General features: G+C 41.7%; 1 protein-coding gene across 3 annotated transcripts; it reads left to right on the top strand.

The window, feature by feature from the left end:
- Positions 1-5,106: 5,106 nt before the first annotated feature.
- Positions 5,107-21,039, top strand: LOC101485593 (rho family-interacting cell polarization regulator 1). Of its 3 annotated transcripts, none has more exons than XM_076882771.1 (17): positions 5,107-5,274; positions 8,116-8,249; positions 8,379-8,457; positions 8,554-8,577; positions 8,659-8,712; positions 10,948-11,097; positions 11,340-11,403; positions 11,491-11,534; positions 11,616-11,741; positions 13,470-13,618; positions 13,741-13,849; positions 14,252-14,383; positions 16,261-16,836; positions 16,913-17,160; positions 18,768-18,864; positions 19,537-19,627; positions 19,714-21,039. In XM_076882771.1, exons 2-17 carry the CDS (start codon positions 8,158-8,160, stop codon positions 19,773-19,775), a joined length of 2,097 nt encoding a protein of 698 aa, XP_076738886.1. In that variant the 5' UTR covers positions 5,107-5,274; positions 8,116-8,157; the 3' UTR covers positions 19,776-21,039. The 3 variants fall into 3 exon arrangements, with proteins under 3 accessions (XP_076738886.1, XP_076738887.1, XP_014267499.3); XM_076882772.1 differs by having other exon boundaries at positions 5,108-5,274; positions 18,771-18,864; XM_014412013.4 differs by lacking the exon at positions 14,252-14,383 and having other exon boundaries at positions 5,109-5,274.
- Positions 21,040-21,051: the final 12 nt, after the last annotated feature.

Below are 21,051 nucleotides of genomic sequence, written 5' to 3' on the forward strand. Positions count from 1 at the left end.
GATGCCCTACCAGGGGACAAAAGCCACACACAAACTCCTCCATCATGGTAAGGTAGCCATTCATGGAGGGGTGTTTATGAGTCTGAGAAATAAAACTGTTTGAAATACATCTCCCTGCTGTGGAGAAGACAGTTTAAACTGGTTCAGGACTGGCCACCCTAGCAATTTTCAAACAGGTGGTGGTATATAAATGGAGGTATATAAATACAAGGCCATCAGCCAAAATGCGTACGTCAAACAATAAAGTTGTTCCTTAGTCTAAAAGCGAGACGGAAGTTTTAACCGCTCCTCTCTGAACATTTTAGAAGAAGGTGAAGTTGTGCCAGAAACCTCAGCCCCCACACTTCACCAAGGGATCTGCAAGCAGTTGTTGGCGTCAAAGTCTGGCACAGATTGGGCTTCCATGGGAGTCGTGCCATGAAACAAATCTCCAAAAAGAACTTTAGAGCTAAACTAGTTTGTTAAATCTGTAGGCAAACGCTTGATGCCTGATCCAGACCAAAGACAGTTTTCCAGGATAAAAACCTCAGCCATGAAGCGTGGGGATGCTAAAGCTATACACCTCATCAAAAGAGTGGTTGATGACAATTTAAGCCAATCTGTTTTAAAGTTAAGGTGGTCACCTCAGTCACCTCACAGCAAGAAGGTCCTAGGTTCAAATCCAGTGGCCTGCTGGAGTCTTGCTGTGCAAAACAGCGCAAAAACATGCACGTTAGGTTGAATAGTGATTCTAAACTGGCTGCAGGCCCTGCAATCGACCGGGATCTGTCCAGAGGGTGGATGGATCAGCTTACATGTCTGAAATAGTGTAGTGTCACACTTTTCACTCACTCTCATATGAAACGCGTATCACAAACTATAAATGTCACACCAAATGAGAGACACTTTGTTTTTAACTTTAGCTAATACCTGAGTTAACACACAGCAGCAATCAGCCAATCAGCAGATGAACTGTCTTGTTAAATTATCAACGAAGAACACTAACTTGCTGATTAACTTACATTTGACTGTTTTCATGTCAGAAATTAAAAACCAAGCAACATTCTTATCTGCCTAATCATACTCATCCTGTTAGTTATAGTGCTGGCATACTCTGGCCTTCAGGTGCAAGTGTCACTGGCCATACACTGCACCTGAGTCTCTTTCTGGCTGTTGTCTGAGGTTTAAAAAGGTGGTTTGCTGCCTATCTTTGACTTTCTTTTATAAGTTATAGACACCCTTTCCCTTAAATCTCTCACTAGGGGTTCTTCATTTCCATCCTTGCTTACAAAAAAAGGTTGAAAAACATAATCACAGGGCCTCTTTGTGTCTCAACAGCCAGAAGGTGGAAGCTGAGGGGGTTTTGGCTACTAAAATAATATAAAAGCCTTTATTATTTATTCCAAACTGCTTGTGACTTCCTGGACCTGGATTTTTAAAATTTCGTTTTTTAATGCCTGTTTTTGGTTGTAATTTTTCCATTTAGCGTTTTCCTGTTTTTCTTCCCCTCTTTGAGCACCAGTGGTTTGTTATGGAAGCTTGTTTCTGCCACAGAAAAAAACAACCAACCAAACATTTGTTGGCATCCAAAAGTCACTTTTTTGTGTTTCTGAGAATTAACTTCTCAGAACTTTGAGTTATTAAGTTGAAAATTTGGGATAATAATTGCAAATTTTGAGTTGTGAATGGCATTTATTTATTTATTTATTTATTTTTTGGTTGGCAAAAACAAGCTTTCATTGTGTGTGCAACACCGAAGGTCCTCCTGTTTTATTGGGTTATTCCATCTCAATTCATAAGATTTCCCACCTGACCATTTCAGATTTGCCTGAAGAAAGGAACAAAAAGAACTGCAGGTAAAAAACAAACAAACAAACAAAAAAAAAAAAACATAATAAAATAAAAAAGTGAATTTCTTAATAAGAATTATACAAAATTGCAGGTCCTTACTGTCATCAGTTTTCTCAAAATAAAATATTTGAAGGGATGAAGGCAGGGGTGTTTTAAGAAATGCTTCTAGCATGATTATTATTATTATTATTTTTTAATTAAACTACCCAGACAAACACTTGAGCTCAGTCACTTACCAAAAAAATCTGGTGTTATTCCTCATTTTCCCAGTATGACTTAAAAAAAAATGTCTACAGTATGTTTGTCATCATTTACAACACATACAGTGTGTTTTGTAATGGCACCCAGCACACAGCCTCTCTTCTTGACCAGAAAAAAACTTCCTGCTGGGCTTTGAGGTAATGGTAACTGAATTAAAGCATGCTGCTCTGCCTCTGAAACAATCTTTGCCTGCCCTGTATGAGCATTTTAAAAATTCATATAGGGAAAATTCGAGAGAACATAACAAGAAAGTTAAAATATTTGGTACATAGTGGCATACCTGGGGAATACTGTACGGCAGTTGTATGAAAATGCGCTCTGACGAGCTGTAACTAAAATATCAGGCCCCTGCATGCAAAACTGTGGTTTCTACGGGCCTCCAACTTGGCTGTCAGAGATAAGACATCCAAATATTTGCAGGCATCCATCATTCTGTGTTAACCAAAGCTGACATGTACTCAGTCACATTCATTCCTTCATTTTTAAAAAAATGTTTTTTTGTTTGATCAAACTATAGACAGTAGGAACCTGAAATTTTGCATAGTTCCCAGTAGGAAGTGCATCTTTCTTTGGAATTTCTTTCATGTAGCTCTGGGATGATCAGGTGGGAAGAATTAGATGAAATAACATGGGATGACTTTCCTTTTTTTTTTTAAACAAACAAACAAACAAACATATTGCAACAAACAAACACATCTCTTTTTTTTTTATGGGGAGGAAGGCATTTTGGACCGTGTGTGATATTATATACATAAAATATTAACTTTATACGTGTATATTTTAAGGGGAAACCGTTTTTAAGAGCATTTGGTGTTGCTGAAGGAGAAGCTGTTCCTACATTTTATCACAGGCATGTTAAAACATGAGCCGTGAATGCAGCACATCTGTAAACATCTTACCCAACCATGCTAACCATCCGCGTCCTGCTGCTAAGGCTAAAGGGACACTTTTTTAAAGCTTTTAATAACCTCGTGTTTTCTGTGATGGGAGGACTTAACTAAACTTAACTAATTTAAACTAGCTCTAAACTGTACAATCAGATGTGTCTGCTTGTCTTTTCTTGCGTTTATAATGAACTACAGTTGTGTTGCGCTGTTTAGTTGCGGCGTTATTTAACGTACGGGGATCTTCGCGGCGGCTCTCCCGGTTGTGCCAGCTGCAACGTTTTGTTGTGGAAGTTTGGAGGAAAAAGTGCCACATGCTTTCCCCCACCTCCTCCTCCTCCTCCTCCCACTCCTCCTCGCCTCGGTAAAACTTAGACAAACGGTTCTCGGAGTTCCTGCACCTGATAGATTTAACGGCCCAATGAGAGGCTTCACCGAGCCGCCACCCCCGGCTTACGGCCACGGCTGAAGGAGAAGTCGGTACTTCCCTCAGTGCTCTCCTTCCAAAACGTCATATCTGTTTTTTTCCGATGGGTTCACGGTGGCGTCGCCAGCGCAGCACAAGCAGCAACGGAGAAAACAGTGACAGACAGAGGGACATCCTTGTTGCCACAGCAACTAACAGAACCGCGATTCCCGGTCTGGGGAACATTTCAAAATAAAAGCAGAATAAACGCAGGATTTTAACTATTTCTGCGTTTTCATGTGCCCAGTAAGCGACGTTGTTTTGTTTGGTTGTGTGAGTCTTAAAATGCGACTAAGTGCTCAAAATACGTGTTTGTGGAGACTGGTCTATAAATATAAATATCTGATATAACAGAAATGGAGGCATCTTCCTGCTATAGCTGGTCATTTTGATAAGCAAATTATTAAAAGAAAACAAAACAAAAACTTTGGCACAAGTTTTATTATAAGGAGGAAAAAAGTCAGTTGAGAAAGACTTTGATATATACTGTATGCAACAGATTTCTGCTTGTTTGTTTTGAGGATGTTATGAGAAGTCAAATCAGGAAATTGTTGTATTGTCCTGTCTAAAAACAGATTAATGTCTGTTTACCTTTTGAAATGGCAAGTTGCCATAATTTGATAAGTTAAATATGGAGATGAGGCATATTTAAGGAAGGTGGAAATAAACAAGTATTTACAGATTGAAAAAGTGGAGGTGTGGCTACAGACAGAATGAAGGTTTAAGGACAAATTGATGTCTGTTGTACAATGGGCCATTAGAACAAACTGACTCTTTCAGTCTTCTTTTTTCAGCTTTTCTCTTTAGGGGCCACGGCCACCAGATAATGTCCTCACATGTCCCCCTTCATTACATCCACCAATCTTCTCTGTGGTCTTCCTATTTTCCTCCTGCCTGCGGCTCGATATTCAGGATCCTTTATCCAGTATATCCACTTTCCCTACTCTGAACATGTTCAAACCATCTAAGCCTAACCTTTCTAATCTTATCCATCCTTGTCACTCCCAGTGAATTCTTTAGCTCAGGCTCCTGTCTTTTTGTCAGTGCCACCATCTTCAAACCATAGTAGGTCTCACTACCATCTTGTAAACCTCCCTTTTTACAATTTCTGCTATCCCTCTGTCACAAATTACCCCTGACACTCTTTTCCACCCACTCCACCCTGCTTGCACTCTTTTCATTTCCTCTCTTGTGCACTGTCCGTTCTTTTCGATGGCTGATCCCAGATATTTAAAGTCATCAACACTCTTAAAGCAAGCATAACCTCTGTAGTGCTCTTTCTAAACATGAAGCCACACTGCTCCTCACTGACCCCTCCCCCCTGGCTCAGTACAATGTTTAAATTCTTTAAAGACAGTATGATATTCAATTTTCATAATAAAGTAATAAATAAATTATTTACAAATAAATAAATTTGTAAAGCTCTATAGTTCTTAGTATTTTCCACCCCTCTGCTATTTGCTTCAATGCAGTTACTGCAAAATAAATAAAATAAAATACGTAATTGTCGTGTTGTTTTAGGTTAATTAGAGGTTTCCTCCCGCCAAAAATATAAAACTGAATAAAACTGGCTTTATTTGACTTGGGTAACAAGCAATTGTTTGGCATTGCCAGTCTGTCTCCTGGACCAAAGCAAGCTTTAACTCTGAAAAATGCGAGCCGGAAGTGGTATGCGGTGCTTGCCGTTGATTTTACTGTGAACACAAAAAACTGCGAAATCAAGGAGAAGGACAGCGCCCCGAATAACTGTAAACCTCTGCAAACTGCGAGCGGCACTGTGCTGGAAATGGGACCGGGGTCGTGTCCTCCGGGTGGTCGGACTTTAAAAGAGAGGTAGGGGGGCTTCTGTTTTTATCCCCAAGGTCACAAGCAGAAGCCTGGTCATTTTCTCTACATGGACATGAGTCCGTCCGCCGTGAAGTTGCCTTGCAGTGATGTTGTCGAAATGAAATCCGCTAGCAGGCTCCACTTTGTCCCTGTTTTTTCCCCAGCCGCTTTCGGTGTTGTGGTTTAGCGGGATGATACTTTAAGGAATAGAGGGGGTTAGAGGGAGAGAGAAGAAGGCGTCCTGGTGGAGTTTTTGTGGCCTGTGATGAGCTCCGTGGGGGCCCCGGTGGGATATGTGTGTGTGCGGAATACGAAATGTGGCACGACGGGCGGCTTACAAGTTTTGCGGGTGGGACTCCATCCCCGGGCTGATGGTGGAAGTAAAGAGCAGGGCTGGCCGAGGCGTGTTATCCGACTCAGTGGCCTGCTTTCTGCCGGGTGAGGCTAATCCAGTAATCTGTAATAGAGGTGGTGGCGTTTCATTGTAGCACCATCCTCCTCCTCCTCTTCCTCCTCCTCAGAAACCACAGAAACTACGGATGAGCGCTCTGTCTGCACAGTGGGAGCGACATGGCTGTTTTTGCTCGTCTGCTTCTTAAATGCCCCATAATTGGTCGATTAATTGAAGCCGTTATAATTAATCAGTCGGTGCTTTCCTCCTTATGTGCAGTTTTGTGGTAAAATACACACTTCGGAGCAGTTTTGTTCAGTTTAAACCAGTTAAGATACCACCTTTACCTTTACCCGGTACCTCTCCATAACCCGCTTTATTTTCAATTATGGAGCATTATAGCTTTAGTAATAAAGACATTAATCAAAATACTATCGTTATGTTTAGTTTAGTTATGATCGAATCGCCATATGTGACAGCTCCAACCTCAACCCTGTGTTTTGGAGAAGAGCTAAAGGACTTTTGATGAGCTTCCATTATAATATACCTCATGCAGTTGTTTTACTTAGATCTATAGGGTACATGTTATTATTTATTAAGGCAATTTGCACTACCTCTTACACAATGTCAGCTTTATTTTTAGTGTTAGTTAACTAACTAACTTATTTTGACTTTTGTTTTGTCTGTTGTGTATTAAATTTCTTAGTATAAGGCCCAAATTAGGCACCTGTAGCACTTTAACTTTGTTGTTTATTTGTCATGTTTATCATGTTGCTGTAACACAACAGTTCCGTTTCCTCATTAAATTATCTAACTAGCTATCTTATCTCCCTGACTACCAAGAAGCCTTCAACCCCCATTCTTGTTCTTTATTTATATACTTTTTCTATTTATTTAAGTTATTATCATTATTGTTATTAAGAAATGTGACATATTCTGACCATATAAAAAGCTTGTAGTGAAGATAAAAATGCAGATTTTTATTTGCCGTATTAAGCTAGCTATATGTGTTTGAGCATTCAGTGCATTAAAGTTTTTTATTTTATTTTATTTTTTGGTTGTTTTTTTTTAAACAAAGCCCTGGTCTTGTGAGGTGTTTGGGAACAGTATCCTCTTTGTTCCCCCCCTGCTGCGTGGAGAGGATTAATCCAGCTAATCATCTCTAATGTATGTAGGGGAAGGGATAAAATCACATCTGAGCGACTGGGTCTCGTAATTATCAATATAACCAAAGCCCGCTGGTGTATGACATATTTATGTGAGCGTGCAAGATGTGGGTTTCCCTCTGTCTCCTCTGTGTGTGTGTTACCATGATGACTTTGCACTTTCATAGCCAAGTCCTGCACATGTTTGGCTAAAGGTGATTGGTGGTGGGGATGTTTTATCCGTGAAAAACTCTTATAGGGCGTTACACCTTTTCTTTGCCATGTTCTAAGCACGATCAGCTCCAGCTAATCCCCCCTCGTGTGCAGCAACTAAGATTAGTGGGTTTAAGTGGACCCCCCCTAGTCCCTGTGTGAGAGGAGGAATAAATTCAGGGTGTATACGCTCATATCATATCACTGGTATTGATTGTGATTAGGTTTTGATTGTGTAATCTGTGAGAAACTGGTGCCACAATTCACTGTGTCCTGTGCTGACTCATTCACAGACCCCATGTGTTAATATGGGTTTGGCCCCTGCTTGGCGGATTTACTTTGGTTTTAAGTCTACAATCTCTTTTGTGACTAGTTTAGCTCGGGCACGACCCTCTCTTCCTAAAGTTTTCCCTGACGGCAGCAGCGTCGCTCTAATCTGCACCTTTACTAACTTAGCTCGGCGCGGTGAAGGGGTGAAAAGAGATGGTTTTCGATTCTCGGGCCAAACGTCTGTGTAGAATTTCCTGTGTAGAGTCAGCCGTGAGACTTCCTGTATGTACTGTGGTGTTGGATGTGGAGTGGAGGGTGGGTGGAGTGGCAGGGAAGGAAGGGGAAGAGAAGCACAGGCAGACTGCACTCGCTGCTGTTGTCAGCCATGGCCACTGTGGTTGTTGCTAACGCGAAGCTCGCCGTCTTGCAGACAAAGCAGTATGGACACACTGAGGAAGTGAAAGAGGGGATTGCATCCTCTTTTTTTTTTCTCCTTTCTGTTTTCTCTGTGCTCTTAGCTGAATCACTGATCGTCTTAAAGGAGCTGCAGTCAGATACAGTGAGGAGCGAAGCTAAGAGGGACATTTTGTTTCTAATATCTGCTTTTTGTGTAACTGCAGGACATGTTCTTCAGTCTGTTAAAGCCACAGTGCTGCACACAACTCTCCAAGCATGTTTCAGCACTATTGATATCTCTTTAATCAGCAGGTGGGCAGCACCCTTTCTGCCCTACTTGCCTGTTTTGAATGTGCTTAAACTGAATGATCCTGGTGGCCTCATCAGAAATCATCCCATCTATCGCTCTCTTTCTTCCTCCCCCTCCTTCAGCACCGTTTGATCCAAGAGAAGCGTGCCTTGTAAGGAAGCAGGATGTTCACAGGCTCCACCAAACTGCCACCCACTAAAACCCCCCAGCCCGAGCGGCTGGATGAAGTGTACGCTGCCTTACGCCGAGGCCTACAGTGAGTAAACACATTTCAGGCTCAGTTTAGGGATGGCTGCCAGGTGGAATATCTCTGAACACGCAGGAAACAGCTGGGCCTCTTTCTTTAGCATAACGAAAGCAAAGATGATTTCTTTTTCGCCATCAGGTCGTACCTGCAGGTCCACCAGCTGGAGCTGGACAGCCTGGGTCAGCAGATCAGAGAAAACAAGAGGAATGGTCGCTTGGTGAGTCAAACCAGTCGGACCAGTACTGGGTGTGATCAGTATCATCATCCGCTGCTTTGATTTGTGTTTTTGATCGGTGTGTTTTTTTCTCTGCAGGGGTCTTTGTATGAGTTGGATAAGGTGAGATTCAGGCAACGAAACTGAAATAAATAATTTTCTTTACTAGTTTGGCAAGTGTAATAATCATATTCTCCTCTGCAGCACGTGAAAGCCATTGAGAGGTTCATGCGTCGCTTGGAGTTCCACCTCAGCAAGGTGTGTATTTACACATTCAACCCGTAATGAATGGCAGTGAGGGAAAGGACAACAGGCCATTGAAAAGGTGCTGCTCTGTATAATTCAGTAGGGCATTTTAGCATCTTTCAGCACATCACATCAAAACAATACATTATTTTTAATGGCTGCTGTGGACCAGTGTCTTTGTTCACTCACTGCTTGGGAGGCAGCTATTTATAGCAGCAAGTCCCTGATAAAGCCAGTTTGTAGAGATGCCAGGATACCAGATACCCAGTACCAGTAGAATTACATGATTCCAGAAACAAAAACCAAATGATTACTCCTTTATTAAAAAATCATTTTTAAATCTCTGACATGGTGACGGCACTCTGTTTATTTGAATTGTTAACATTATATTTTGGAGACACGACACAGGCTGAAATGTTAGGTTGGTTGCTCAGTAACCTGCTAACATTACCTTGAGGTATAAAGTTTGTTACATTAGCTTAAGCATTTGTATAATGTTCGCTAGGGATGGGTTATAAAGCCTAAAATCCAAACTTTGAGTTTTGTATCTAAAACGTTGCATTCATCCGTGTATTCTAAATTTTACTGCAGGTTTTATTTAAGCCTTTTGAAATAGGATGATTGCTTTTGATACACCCTTTATATCCAAAAAACTCACAAAAATACAAGAAACAATACAACAGCCTAAATACTTAAGCTCCCACCCCTCGTTGAACGCCACAGAATAAAAATGAGTTTTAAGCTTTACTTTAAAAATGTGCAAGGTGGGTACAGCCTAGCATGACCTGCTCATTCCACTGTTTAGGGCCTAAAACATAAAACACATTAATAACAAAAATAACATTTAAAGAAATATTATACATTTCAAGAAAATCTGTGATATTTCTGATACAGAAGAAAACATTACTGAATAATGTTTTATCAATGCCTGGTACAGGCAGCAGCATTTATAAGTGTTAGTAAATGAGTTCCCACATTTCCAGTAAGGTTCTGTCATTGATGATGCACTTCCTAACTTAAAGTACAACTCTACTAAAACAAGCTGCAGCATTATAGTGTAATAGTGATGACACAGCACAAGTCAAATGTTAGCACAGAAATGGCCTGGGTAGGGTTTTCCCCGGTAACTTTAGGTCAAAGTATAAAATACATGCTTAACTAATATAGCAGTGCACACTTTACCAAACAAAATGCTAAATATGCCAGAATAACATCATAAAGTACTTCCTTATCTGACTCATAATGCTTTTTTTTTATCAACAAGTCTGTTTGAGCCTAACCAACACAAGAGTTTTAACACAAAGACGGATACCGATATGTGTCATGTGTGTTTCTTGCACATGAAACATAAAACTTTTCCCCTAGAATTTGCCATTTATTTGTTCATTTATTGGATCAGCTGACTGTTGTGTTTGTGGCGTTCCAAATGTGGTGCTGACAGAGAAGCTGCAGGCTGATGTGGTATTGATGTCAGCCTGCTGTGCGAGCTGCATTGCAGCATGGACACTAAAGTTTGTGAATGTAATAACTTAAGAATGAAGCGACGTAGGATTTTGAAATTCACGCCACAGGTGCATCTACAAAAACTGTTGGGCAAGTTTGAATACTTGTGAATTCTAGTGACTCCAACCTCAACTTTTCTGAAAATCACCTAGGATTTTCAAATTTATGCCATAGGAGCATCTAATAGGATGCTGAGTGGTTGCATTAGTCACCACCAGTATTTTTTAATTTTCATTTATCGGACGTTATCAGTGCTGCTACTGACAGATTGGTAGATGGCTAATATTAGTCGAAAATATCGACCCTGAAGATAGACTAGAAAACTTGTAGACCTAGTTTGCCTTCATTAGTTCTCCAACAATGGCCGCCTTGCAACACTCTGTACTAAAAAAGAAAAAGTACCATCACATTTTCAGAGTTTTGGTAGTGAGAGGTGTTTTGGATCTTTTGACATCCCTGGTTTGCACTGCCTGATGGCCACACGAAAAAGCAGAGATTAAGATTTGCTGGTGGAACATGTAGAAGTTAAAGAGGAAGCTATTTTCTCAGGAGGTGGTGGAGACCAAAACAGAGCAAAGGGGATGCTGAATATCGGATTTAAATTCAGCAGACAACTCCCAAAGGACGCTAATGTTGCTTTGTCACTCATTATATAACCTGCAACATTTATGAAATATAAATTAATGCTATTTTGTTTGATTAAACCGCAAAGGCACTAAACTTTTGTAATGTTTGCATTTCCAGGTTGAAGAACTGTACGATGCTTATTGTATACAGCGGCGACTGCGTGATGGAGCTAGCAAGATGGTGGCAGCCTTTAACTCTGCCAGTGGCAGCAAGGAGGCCCGAGAGAGTCTGAGTGAAGCCAACAAGGGCTACAGGGAATGTACAGAGGCAAGTAATGGGTGTGGTTCTGTTAGATGTTTCTATCATAACATGATTGTTTGTGTGCTTTGGGCTGAAGTGAATGACTAGTGAATTACCGATTAATCCAAAACCAAAGAAAAAACACATCTAAGAAGCAGAAAACATGAAATATCTGCCAAATTGACTAATAAGTCGCTAATTTTTTCGGCTCTTAATTTAATAGGAAGCTGTACAATATTCAAAGCTGTGTCTGCTTTTTTTCTCTGTAGCACATGTGCTCACTTGAGAGCGAATTAGAAAGTCATATGGGAGAATTTCATGTGAAGATGAAGGGTGAGTCGCTTTCTTAGCCCATGTGACTTCCCATTTGCTGCACTGTAAATGAGCTCAATTCTCACTTCTCAGTTTCTGATGTTTCAGGATTGGCTGGATTTGCACGTCTGTGCGCTGGTGACCAGTATGAGGTAGCACAAACACACAGGCGCACATTTTTATTTGCGTATCTGCGTCACCATTATCACACCCACTACTTTTGGCCCCGGCAGGTTCTGATGCGTTACGGTCGCCAGCGCTGGAGACTACGAGGCCGCGTAGAAGTCAGCAACAAGCAGATGTGGGATAGCGAAGAGTATATTTTCCTGCCTCTCATCACAGAACTGCTGTCAATCAAGGTAATGATACCACATTTATGTAAATCTTATGGAAAACCTGCAGTGTGATAGTTCATCTTTTACTAACTCCTACAGCCATTTTAATATGCAAAACGCTACAAACAGTTTGCTAGTAGGAAGTGTTATAATTTTTTGTTTTTAAGCAAATGACGGATGTTATTGGTCCCCAAAGGTCAGAAAGTTCCAATAACAGCGACTGATCACATGCTCTGTGTACAGAGGGTGTATCCTCCCACCTGAGTTTGTTTCCAGCCCTGACAATTTACTCCACTCCATTCTCTCCCCACGTTTATTACATCCAGCTGCCTCAAAAAAAAGATCAGCAAATCAAAAAAAAAGCAGCTCAACAAGTAGAAAGGCGAAATAATAAAGTAAAGTCATAAATAAGTAAAATAACTCAGTAATATTCATGAAAGTCAATCGAAGCAAGAAAATAAACCCATTTTTGGGTCAGACAGGTACATAGATTACAATATGGTGAGACAGAAGGACCACAAGGAAAAACATGTAGAGCAAACATGTAAAACATGTATGTCTTAAAATACAATTTTGTACCATCTTTAATGACTTTAAACAGCAGGCTGTGCCAGTGAGACATGAGAGATTGTTGAAGCTGTTAAAAAAATAGGCGATGATCAGTGAGTAGCAGTATGGCCTTGTACAGATGTGATTGATGGAGACATGTCTAGAGAAGGCATGGGAGAGGAACTGTGGTACCACATGAGAAGGATGTGAGGGTGGTTAAGGTCACGTATGAGGACAGAGACACAGTGGTGAGGTGTTTGGTAGGAGGGACAGATGGGTATAAGGTGGAGGTAGGATTACATGAGAGATCAGCTTTGAGCACCTCCTTGTTTGCAGTGGTGGTGGACAGGTTGACAGGTGAGGTCACACATGTTTGCAGACAACAATGGGATTAGTAGTGAGAGTAAGGAGCAGGAAGAGCGTCTGGAAAGGTGGAGGTATAAAAGTAAAGGAGATGAAGAGGAATAAAAGTCAGTAGAAGCAAAAAATAAAATAAAATACATATGTATCTGAATGTAGTGGTGTAAATAGCTGGAGTCACCCATCCAAACAACAGGAAGTGTACAAGAGAGGTGAAGAAGAGAGTTCAGGCGGCAGCGGGAGGTACAGGATTGGACATCAGTACATCAGAGAGAGCTTAGAGACAAAAGTTAGAGGGGCGAGGCTGAGACGTTTCAGACGTGCAGAGGAGGGATGGTGGATATATCGGACAAACGATGGCAGAAAAAGCAGCTCAGTAAGCAGAGAGTGTAACGTGTAGCAGACAGTGTTTGAAATAAAGATGAGGATAAGGACGGATGTGCTGGGTTATTTCATGAGGTAGTTAGATGCTTCCTGTAGCAGTGGAGCTGAACCGTGATCTTTATCATGTTTTGACTACACTAGAAAAAAATACTTGTTGGTGGTCAGTTTGGTTTGTCACATACGCCCAGAATAACTCGCTAATATATTCCCTGCTGTTAGACACGTGATTCATTCATTTTTTTAGACTTTGTCTTTGTTTTCTTCTGTTGTTTGTTTTTTCCATGTACAGATTAACAACTTCCAGACAGATAATTCTGTAGTCATAATAAAAGTAATAATAACCTTTACCCTTGCTCTTACACACGTTCATATATGTGTGTTTGTATCCACCTCTGAAAGCTTTAGATGACCACATGGTCTCTGCTCTCACGATGGGGTTTGTATTCTTCTGTTTCTAAGGTGACGGAGCTGAAGAGCCTGGCCAATCACGTGGTGGTGGGCAGCGTGTCCTGCGAAATGCTCGATCTGTTCTGCCCGCTGCCTCAAACACTCGCCGTGGATATCAATGACCTCGGGACAGTAAAACTGAACCTGGAGGTCACCTGGAGGTATTCAGACCTGCTACACACACACACACACACACACACACACACACACACACACACCTCAGTTTACATGTGCAGCTTTTTTTTTATTCACACGTCTTTTGTCTCGTTTCTTCTTTCTTCAGTCCGTTTGATAAGGATGACCAGACATCTTCCTCCAGCACAGTTTCTAAACGCCTGCTGTCCAATCAGAGCCCTCCAGACACACCTTCTATGCGAGAGCAGGTGTTTTATGTGAGTGACAACATGAGAAACATTCACCAACAGCTTTTTCCACTAACAACTTCTCCTTCACACCTGTTCTCCTAACATCGCTCGGTCCCAATTTCTATAAATCAGCTTCTTGCATTTATGCTAAACTGATGGGTGTCATTACTGTGGTTTCACTGGCCTGTTCTGTTTCAGCTGCTCCCCGACTGCTTCCTCTGTAGCGGTAGCGCTGATGTGTGTGAGGATGTTCGCAGAGGGTTGTGTGGGTGTGGTCGTGATGTGCCTGAGGCGAGCAGAGTGAACGATAGCCGTAGCGAATTGTGTGACAGCAGCAGTATGTTGGAGCGGAGCTGTGGTCCTTGTAGCTGTTTAGTAGTGGTTGAGTAGAATTCCAATATGTTCCTCCTCTTCCTCGCCTCGATGAAGAGCATGGCTCGGTGTAGGCACTGGCAGAGCCGCTTGCTGGTCAAGGCCTTCCACGGGGTGGCGGCGGACAGGGCGGCGACCTTCCGTTGTGAACTCAGCCATGCAGCGCCTCAGTTCACCACAGCAGAGTCGGTGTGTTGGGATGTAGTCGTAGCTTTAATATAGTTTATAGTGACGGAACAATTATTAACTAGTTTGTTAATATCCAATCAGATCCTAACCCCCCCCCCTCAAAAAAACCCAAAAACTGATTGTGTTTAATTTTTAATTCCAACTGATCCAAGTTTTGTTGCAGAGATTTGAGTTTTTCTTATTTAATCAAGAAAGTTCAGTGTTTAAAGTAATGACATTTCACAAGTTACCAAGGTCCCAAAATTGTCCATCAACATCGCCTACACACAATCTTGCTATTGCTGGGTTGGACCCTCTTTTACCTTCGTTACCTCCTTAATTCTTCATGGCAGAGATTCAACAAGGTGCTGGAAATGTTCCTCAGAGGTTTGGTTCATAATAACATGATGGCATCCCAAAGGTGCTCTCTTGGATTGAGATCTGATTGTGGAGGCCGTTGGAGTACAGTGAAGTTATTGTCATATTTAAAAGTTCCAGTTTGAGATAATTTAAGTTTCGTGACACACAAGCAGTTGTTTTTATAACATCAAAGCTTTCAGCAGAGACAGGATGGTGGTCATGAAGGGATGGACATGATCAGCAACAATACTGAGGTAGTCTGTGGTGTTTAAGTATGGTTGGTTGTTGTGAAGGGGCTCAAAGTGTGTGGAAAAAAACATAGCCTCCACCGCCAGAAGCACTCTGAAGCGTCGACACACAGGATGGGTCCATGCTTTCATGCTTCCTTCAAATTCTGACCCTGCCATCTGAATGTGGCAGCAGGAATTGAGACTGATCAGGCCAGGAAACATTATTCCAGTCTTCTGTTGTCCGATGTTGGGGTTTCCTCAGTTTCCTTTTGATAGCTAAGAGGAGCAGCACCAAGTGTGGTCTTCTGCTGTAGCCCATCTGCTCCAAGGTTTGATGTGCTGCCATTCTTCTCTGATGTCTGGCATCAACAAAGCATTTTCAGCCAGAGAGCTGCTGCTCACTGGATAGTTTCTCTTTTTCAGACGGTTCTTTGTAAATCCCAGAGATGCTTATGTGGGGAAAATTGGTGCCAAGCCCATCTGGCACCAAAACCACACCATATTTGAAATCATTTAAATCCGAGCTCTTCCCCATTCTGATGCTCAGTTTGAACATGTGATTGGATGATTAGAGATTTGCATTAACGCAAAGTTGAACAGGTGTAACTAATGAAGGGGCTGATGAGTACATGTTACACTGGTGAGAATATTAGCAAAAAAACTGAGTGAGAAACCTAGGACACTGCATGCTCGTACAGAAGCATCTCTGCTTTATCACCTGTTTTACTCTAAATAGAACTACATTTACAAAATAAAAATATTACGTCTAATAGGACCAGAAACAAGTGAGTTCATATGACAAACTCATCAGTGGAGCTTTTTTTCATAGATCACTGTGACATCAGCTTTACTTTTGTCCTGTCTTTCTCCCCTCAGACCCAACATTCATGTTACGTGGCCGGCCCTCCCTGAGCCCGGTTCTGTCTGAAGTTTCTTCCTGTTAAAAGGAAGTTTTTCCTTCCCACTGTTGCCAAGTGCTTGCTCACTGTCCGATTGTTGGTATTTTCTCTATATTATCGTAAAGTCTTTCTCTTCCAGTCTAAAGCACTGTTGTTGTGGTTTGGCCCTATCCAGATAAAACTGAACTTTTCAGGGGATCATGTCCAACTTGAGAAACTGTGGCTTTGTTTTTGTGAAAACCCTGGAAACAGTCAGATTACTTTAGTTGAATGCTTTTATCTTTAATCTTCCCCCATTTAAAGCTTTAAGGATATAATTTAATGATAGGTGTTCAGTTAGCATTGTGCTGCGTATCACAGTACAGGTGATTTAGTTTCTTGTTCTGATCTCGTTTCCTTTCATCTCTAGTCTCTGCTGAAGCGTCAGGGGGAAATGGAGAATGGGACGGTCTGGTCCAACTCCTCTGAATCCTCCGATGACTCATCCAGTCCAGCACTGGCTCATCACGCTCAGAGACTGACGGCGTCCAACTTGCTGCAAACCACTCTCACCACTCAGCTGTCATTCACGCCACACAAGTCCAGTGCATCAACGCCCTCGCTCTCATCCAACCAAGAGGAGGATGAGACCGAAACCGGGGAGGTTTTTCCTCAGACGAATGGCCATCTCCAGGCTTCCTTCTCCCACGGCCTCGCCAGTGAGAGCAGCCCGGATTGTACCGCAACTGACAGAGTGTCTGTCCAATCAGAGGAGCTCTCTGAAACCTCGGCAGACCTGAGCTGCTCCTGCCCCGACATCTCTCTGCCTCCTGCGGCGTTTGTGCCTGCGGAGGTGAACGATGACGCGTCCGTGGACTCGTTAGCCCGGGCTGAACAGACTGAAGCACAGACAGACACTGAAGCAGCAGCAGAGGAACACAAGGTAGACCAAAGTCAACCACACCAGTCCGTCCAGGAGATGAAACATGGCGAGGACGCTCCAGCGGTGAGTTCAGGAATAAATTTAACACATTCGTCTATAAACAGTGACGTATTTAACTCCTCCGTGTGTTTCTCCTCAGCCTCCTTTCCCCACATCTGCGAGTTTTAACCAGGAAGTCGAAACTGCCCTTGAAAGCTTCGACTTTCTCAACTGCTCCGATCTTGATGAAGAAGAGGAAGAAGAACAAGAAGACAGAGGAGAGAAAGAAGAGGAGAGAGGAGAAAAGGAAGAGCAGGATAATAAATGTAAAGAGGACCAAAACAAAAAGGAAGAGGAGGAAATAAAGGAGGAAGAAAAGAATGCAGAGAACCTGTACTGTGGAGGAAGGTCAGTCAGTGTGGGGACAGAAATGTTTGTCGACCGTGTCCACAACTGTTAACCTCGGTTTCTTTATAACAGACTATAAAGCTCCACACCAGCAGGTAGGAGCTGGTGTGGAGCTTTACAGTTAAGTATAAACGCAACTTTAAAAACTAATCATTAACCAAACTCAGAGAAACATGGAGCATTTAGGAGCTGATGAAACCGGAGATGAGAGACCCAAAAAGAAGCAAAATGAGAGGGAAAATCTTTGAAGATTAACATCAGGAATCGTTCTTGTGTCTCCATTTCTTCCATTGTCTTGAACATGTTTAGATTTTGATCCTCAGAGGTCATCGTGGCAGTAATTCTAGTTTAATCATCAACAGTCAGGTCTCCTCAGTACAGTACTACAGTGTTTCCAGGTATTTGGCAGACGGATATTTCCAGCCATAATCTGCTGTGCAAATGCTGTTTATTATATTTCTTACTGTGTTATGAAATATCACAGCTTTGTTAACAATACTGTAGATGTTTAAAGTTCCTGATATCTGTGACTCTGAACTAAAAGGCAGAAATGTGAAAGTTTTATTCTGACTCTGTTGCTCGTAATAATTTAATGTGGCCGCTAATGTATACACGTGTACACATACTGTATGTCAAAGATGGACGTGGCTTACCAGAGGGGGTGAGGGGCAACTCTCCCCTCCCCATCTATATGGCTCTCCCTTTCCTTCAGTAGTTTTTGAGCTGCTCAACATGGCAAACAACAATCAAATTAGAAACTGCTGTTAACTTTCAGCACTCACAATCCGTGGCAATAGGACTTTGGGAGGAGGATCCCATTTTTTTTAAAGATTTTATTACATCACTAAGCTATTTGAGAGTAAAAACTATCATTAAACAACTAAACAAAACAGAAATGAACCGTATTCAGAGTCTCAGGAGCCTCAGAAAAATCCTAGAAATATTCCTGCTGTGTGTCAAACACACTGATATCAGATTTCCCTACAAGAGTGAGCTGTGCAGCTTCTTCTTTCTACCTGTTAGCAGCTACACACTGCTGTTGTGATATCCTGCAGTTATTCTACCTCTTTTCTTTTGTTTTTGATTTACTAGTGGTTGTGAAGCTGCTGCGACAGGCTGATATAGAGGAGCTTTAAAACTGCTGATCTCAGTAAATCCAAGTTTTCTTCTTGCTTGTGTGGATATTTGCAGACCTGGGCAAAAGTGGACTCTGGGCTTGACATAATCAAAGCAGACTGTTTTCCTAGGAGAATCTACTGTAGAGGAATATTTATTAAACTGACAGCATTTTGTGGTGTTGAAATTTGGGATTATTTCATATTTTTAGCTTGTTTGTCCAGTTTCAAAGCACCAAGGTGGTGATGGCCAAAATAGAATTTCAAAAAGAAACCAAATGGCTGATGTCACAATGCCTGTGCATCTTTTTTATACAGTCTGTGTGTACACATATATTTATGTGAGCTTCTTTACGGTAAAACGTAACCGTGACGTTCTGTCTCAGAAACAGAAGTAACTCTAAATCGAGAGATCCAGGCTGAACGTGATACTGTGTCAGTGAACAGGTGCATTTATGTCAATGTCACAGCATTTTGTTTTGTCTCACTCAGCAGTGATGAGGAAGAGGAGGCTGATGGTCTTGAGATCCTTATGGAAGCTCCAGAAGGATTTAGGAACTCTGATGAAGATCGTTTCTCTGAATCACAGGTAAACAGACTATAATGTTCTTTAATGCTCTTTGATTGTTTTAGGTGTGGCGATGTGAGACGTTACATCTGTGATTGTAGCTCGTTAACGGCAGCATTACTATTTATTGCACAGTTTTCTTATAAAAATGCAGTGTTTTATAGTTGCTGTGGTCCATCCCACTTTAACTCTGGAGCTGTGTGTGTGTCATCTGTCATACCAAGTCTGTTTCTAGGTAGTGTGCACAATTTTGTTTGCACAGTGACAATAAAGGAATTTGACCTTGTAGAGTAAGAGTAGAATTTTGGGACATAATTCTTCACACTGTGTGTTCAGCATAAAGCCTCAATCATACTTTCTATGTTTGTGAATCTGAGTTGAGTGACATAAATTTTATCATCTCACATGGGGTGTTGCATGTTTGCTTTTTGTGATCATATTGACGCGTCCATGGAGAATACACCACTAAAGAGAGGAGCCGAAAGAAGCGTATCAGAGTGCAGGGGGTGTAGCAATCCTTAACGTGTTTTAGTGCACACAGTTCATAATCTAAGAGGGTCGGTGCATATTCTAAATGCATGATGCATATATACATTCATGTTTTATGGTCACCATCTGATGTAGGTAAACTGAATCTATAAGGTGCTGCACCGTGCTGCCTTTACCAATGAAGAATTGTGTTTTATTTTTCAGGAGTCGAGCGTGGGTGACGTGCAGGATTTGGGTCATATAGAAATTTCTGAGGGTAAGGAAGAGGAGCACAGCGAGGGAGGCGAGGATGACGGTGAGGAGTCAGTCAGTAAACACAGGTGGTAGTTCTTCAAACTGCAGGTGTGAGGGGTTTAATTTTCCCTCTTTTTAATCTCACAGGAAAGGATCAGGAAGAGGGTTGTTCTAGTCCCAGCCAGGTAGACCTACCTGACTTCGAGTGAGACCACGGATCCACACTTAAACCATTTCTCCCACTCTGGTGCCATCTGTGTCCCTCTTACACTGCAGGATTGGAGGCCTTGAGGATGTTCCACTTACTGCTCAGACAAACAGGCTCCTCCCAATCACGGTGGAGTTTGTGCACATATTCGCCTTGTTCTCACCAGGAATGATAAACCTCGAGGTTTCTATACCTCAGTCGTGACTGTAAACACACACACACATACACACACACACACACACACTTCCTCCTCTTCGTCCTCTGACAGTAATCATACTTTGAACGCAGACTTTATCATGTGCTCTGGGTTAAAGTGGGACCCCACTTAAGTTTACACTTTCATAAACTGCTCCTGTCATGTGAAAAAAAACATTTCAGGAACAGCTTAAAAAGCGGCCTTTTTTGTTTTTTTTAAGTGATCTAATCATTTTCAGGTGGTTTTATAATTTCAAGTTGATGTTTTTCAAGCTACAGAGACGCATACAATCAGCTACCAAGATGCATTATAGTGACTTCAGAAAAAAAAAAAGAAAAAAGAGAGAGTATTTGTGGATATGGAAGAACTACCGAGGTATTGATGTTCAGTGTTAACTCTCTGCACAGCCCAGAGCTCTTTCATTGCGAGACAGGGCTTCTTGAGCATGTGATGTTTGTCTGAAGACATGAAGTCATTTCCAAAGCAGCAATGTACCCTGAAAGTGAGAATTTTAGGCTTTCAGAGACAGTTAATGTTTAGAAACACACTCGGAGTGAATTTAAAGGTCAAAATCGTACCAGCGCCTAAGCTGTTATTAGAAATGAACACTTGAAGGATAGCAGAAGTGCGAAACTGTATTTAAACCTGCATGTGTAGCTGCCTCACACACACATACATACACACACACCGCCAGCATGTCTGCATTACAAAGCTCAGCTGATCAGTTTAGGTGTGTAAGCTATGCTCCGCTCTGAGAAAGCCATCCGGTCTGTGACTGTGTCAAAAAAAAAAAAAAGAAGCCGCCTCACGGGGGCGATATAGTCCGTCATGCTTTACATGTTTCTTTAACAGCCTCGTCATTCAGAAAGTGCCTCAAGCGACGTTTAGGTTTTAAATGCCACGACAGGAGAGATCAGGCAAAGAGAACAGTGTTTATTTTCTGAATTACTTTGAGTGTGCACAATAAGAGATATTTACTGTTTCATATAAAGAATTGTATATGTCTTGAAATGTCGAAATGTTTATGTTCAGAAATGTTTAAACTTTATAAAGGTTTCTTTAAAATTAACACGTGCTGCTG

This window comes from Maylandia zebra, linkage group LG1 (genome assembly GCF_041146795.1).
Source record: "Maylandia zebra isolate NMK-2024a linkage group LG1, Mzebra_GT3a, whole genome shotgun sequence".
NCBI lineage: Eukaryota > Metazoa > Chordata > Actinopteri > Cichliformes > Cichlidae > Maylandia > Maylandia zebra.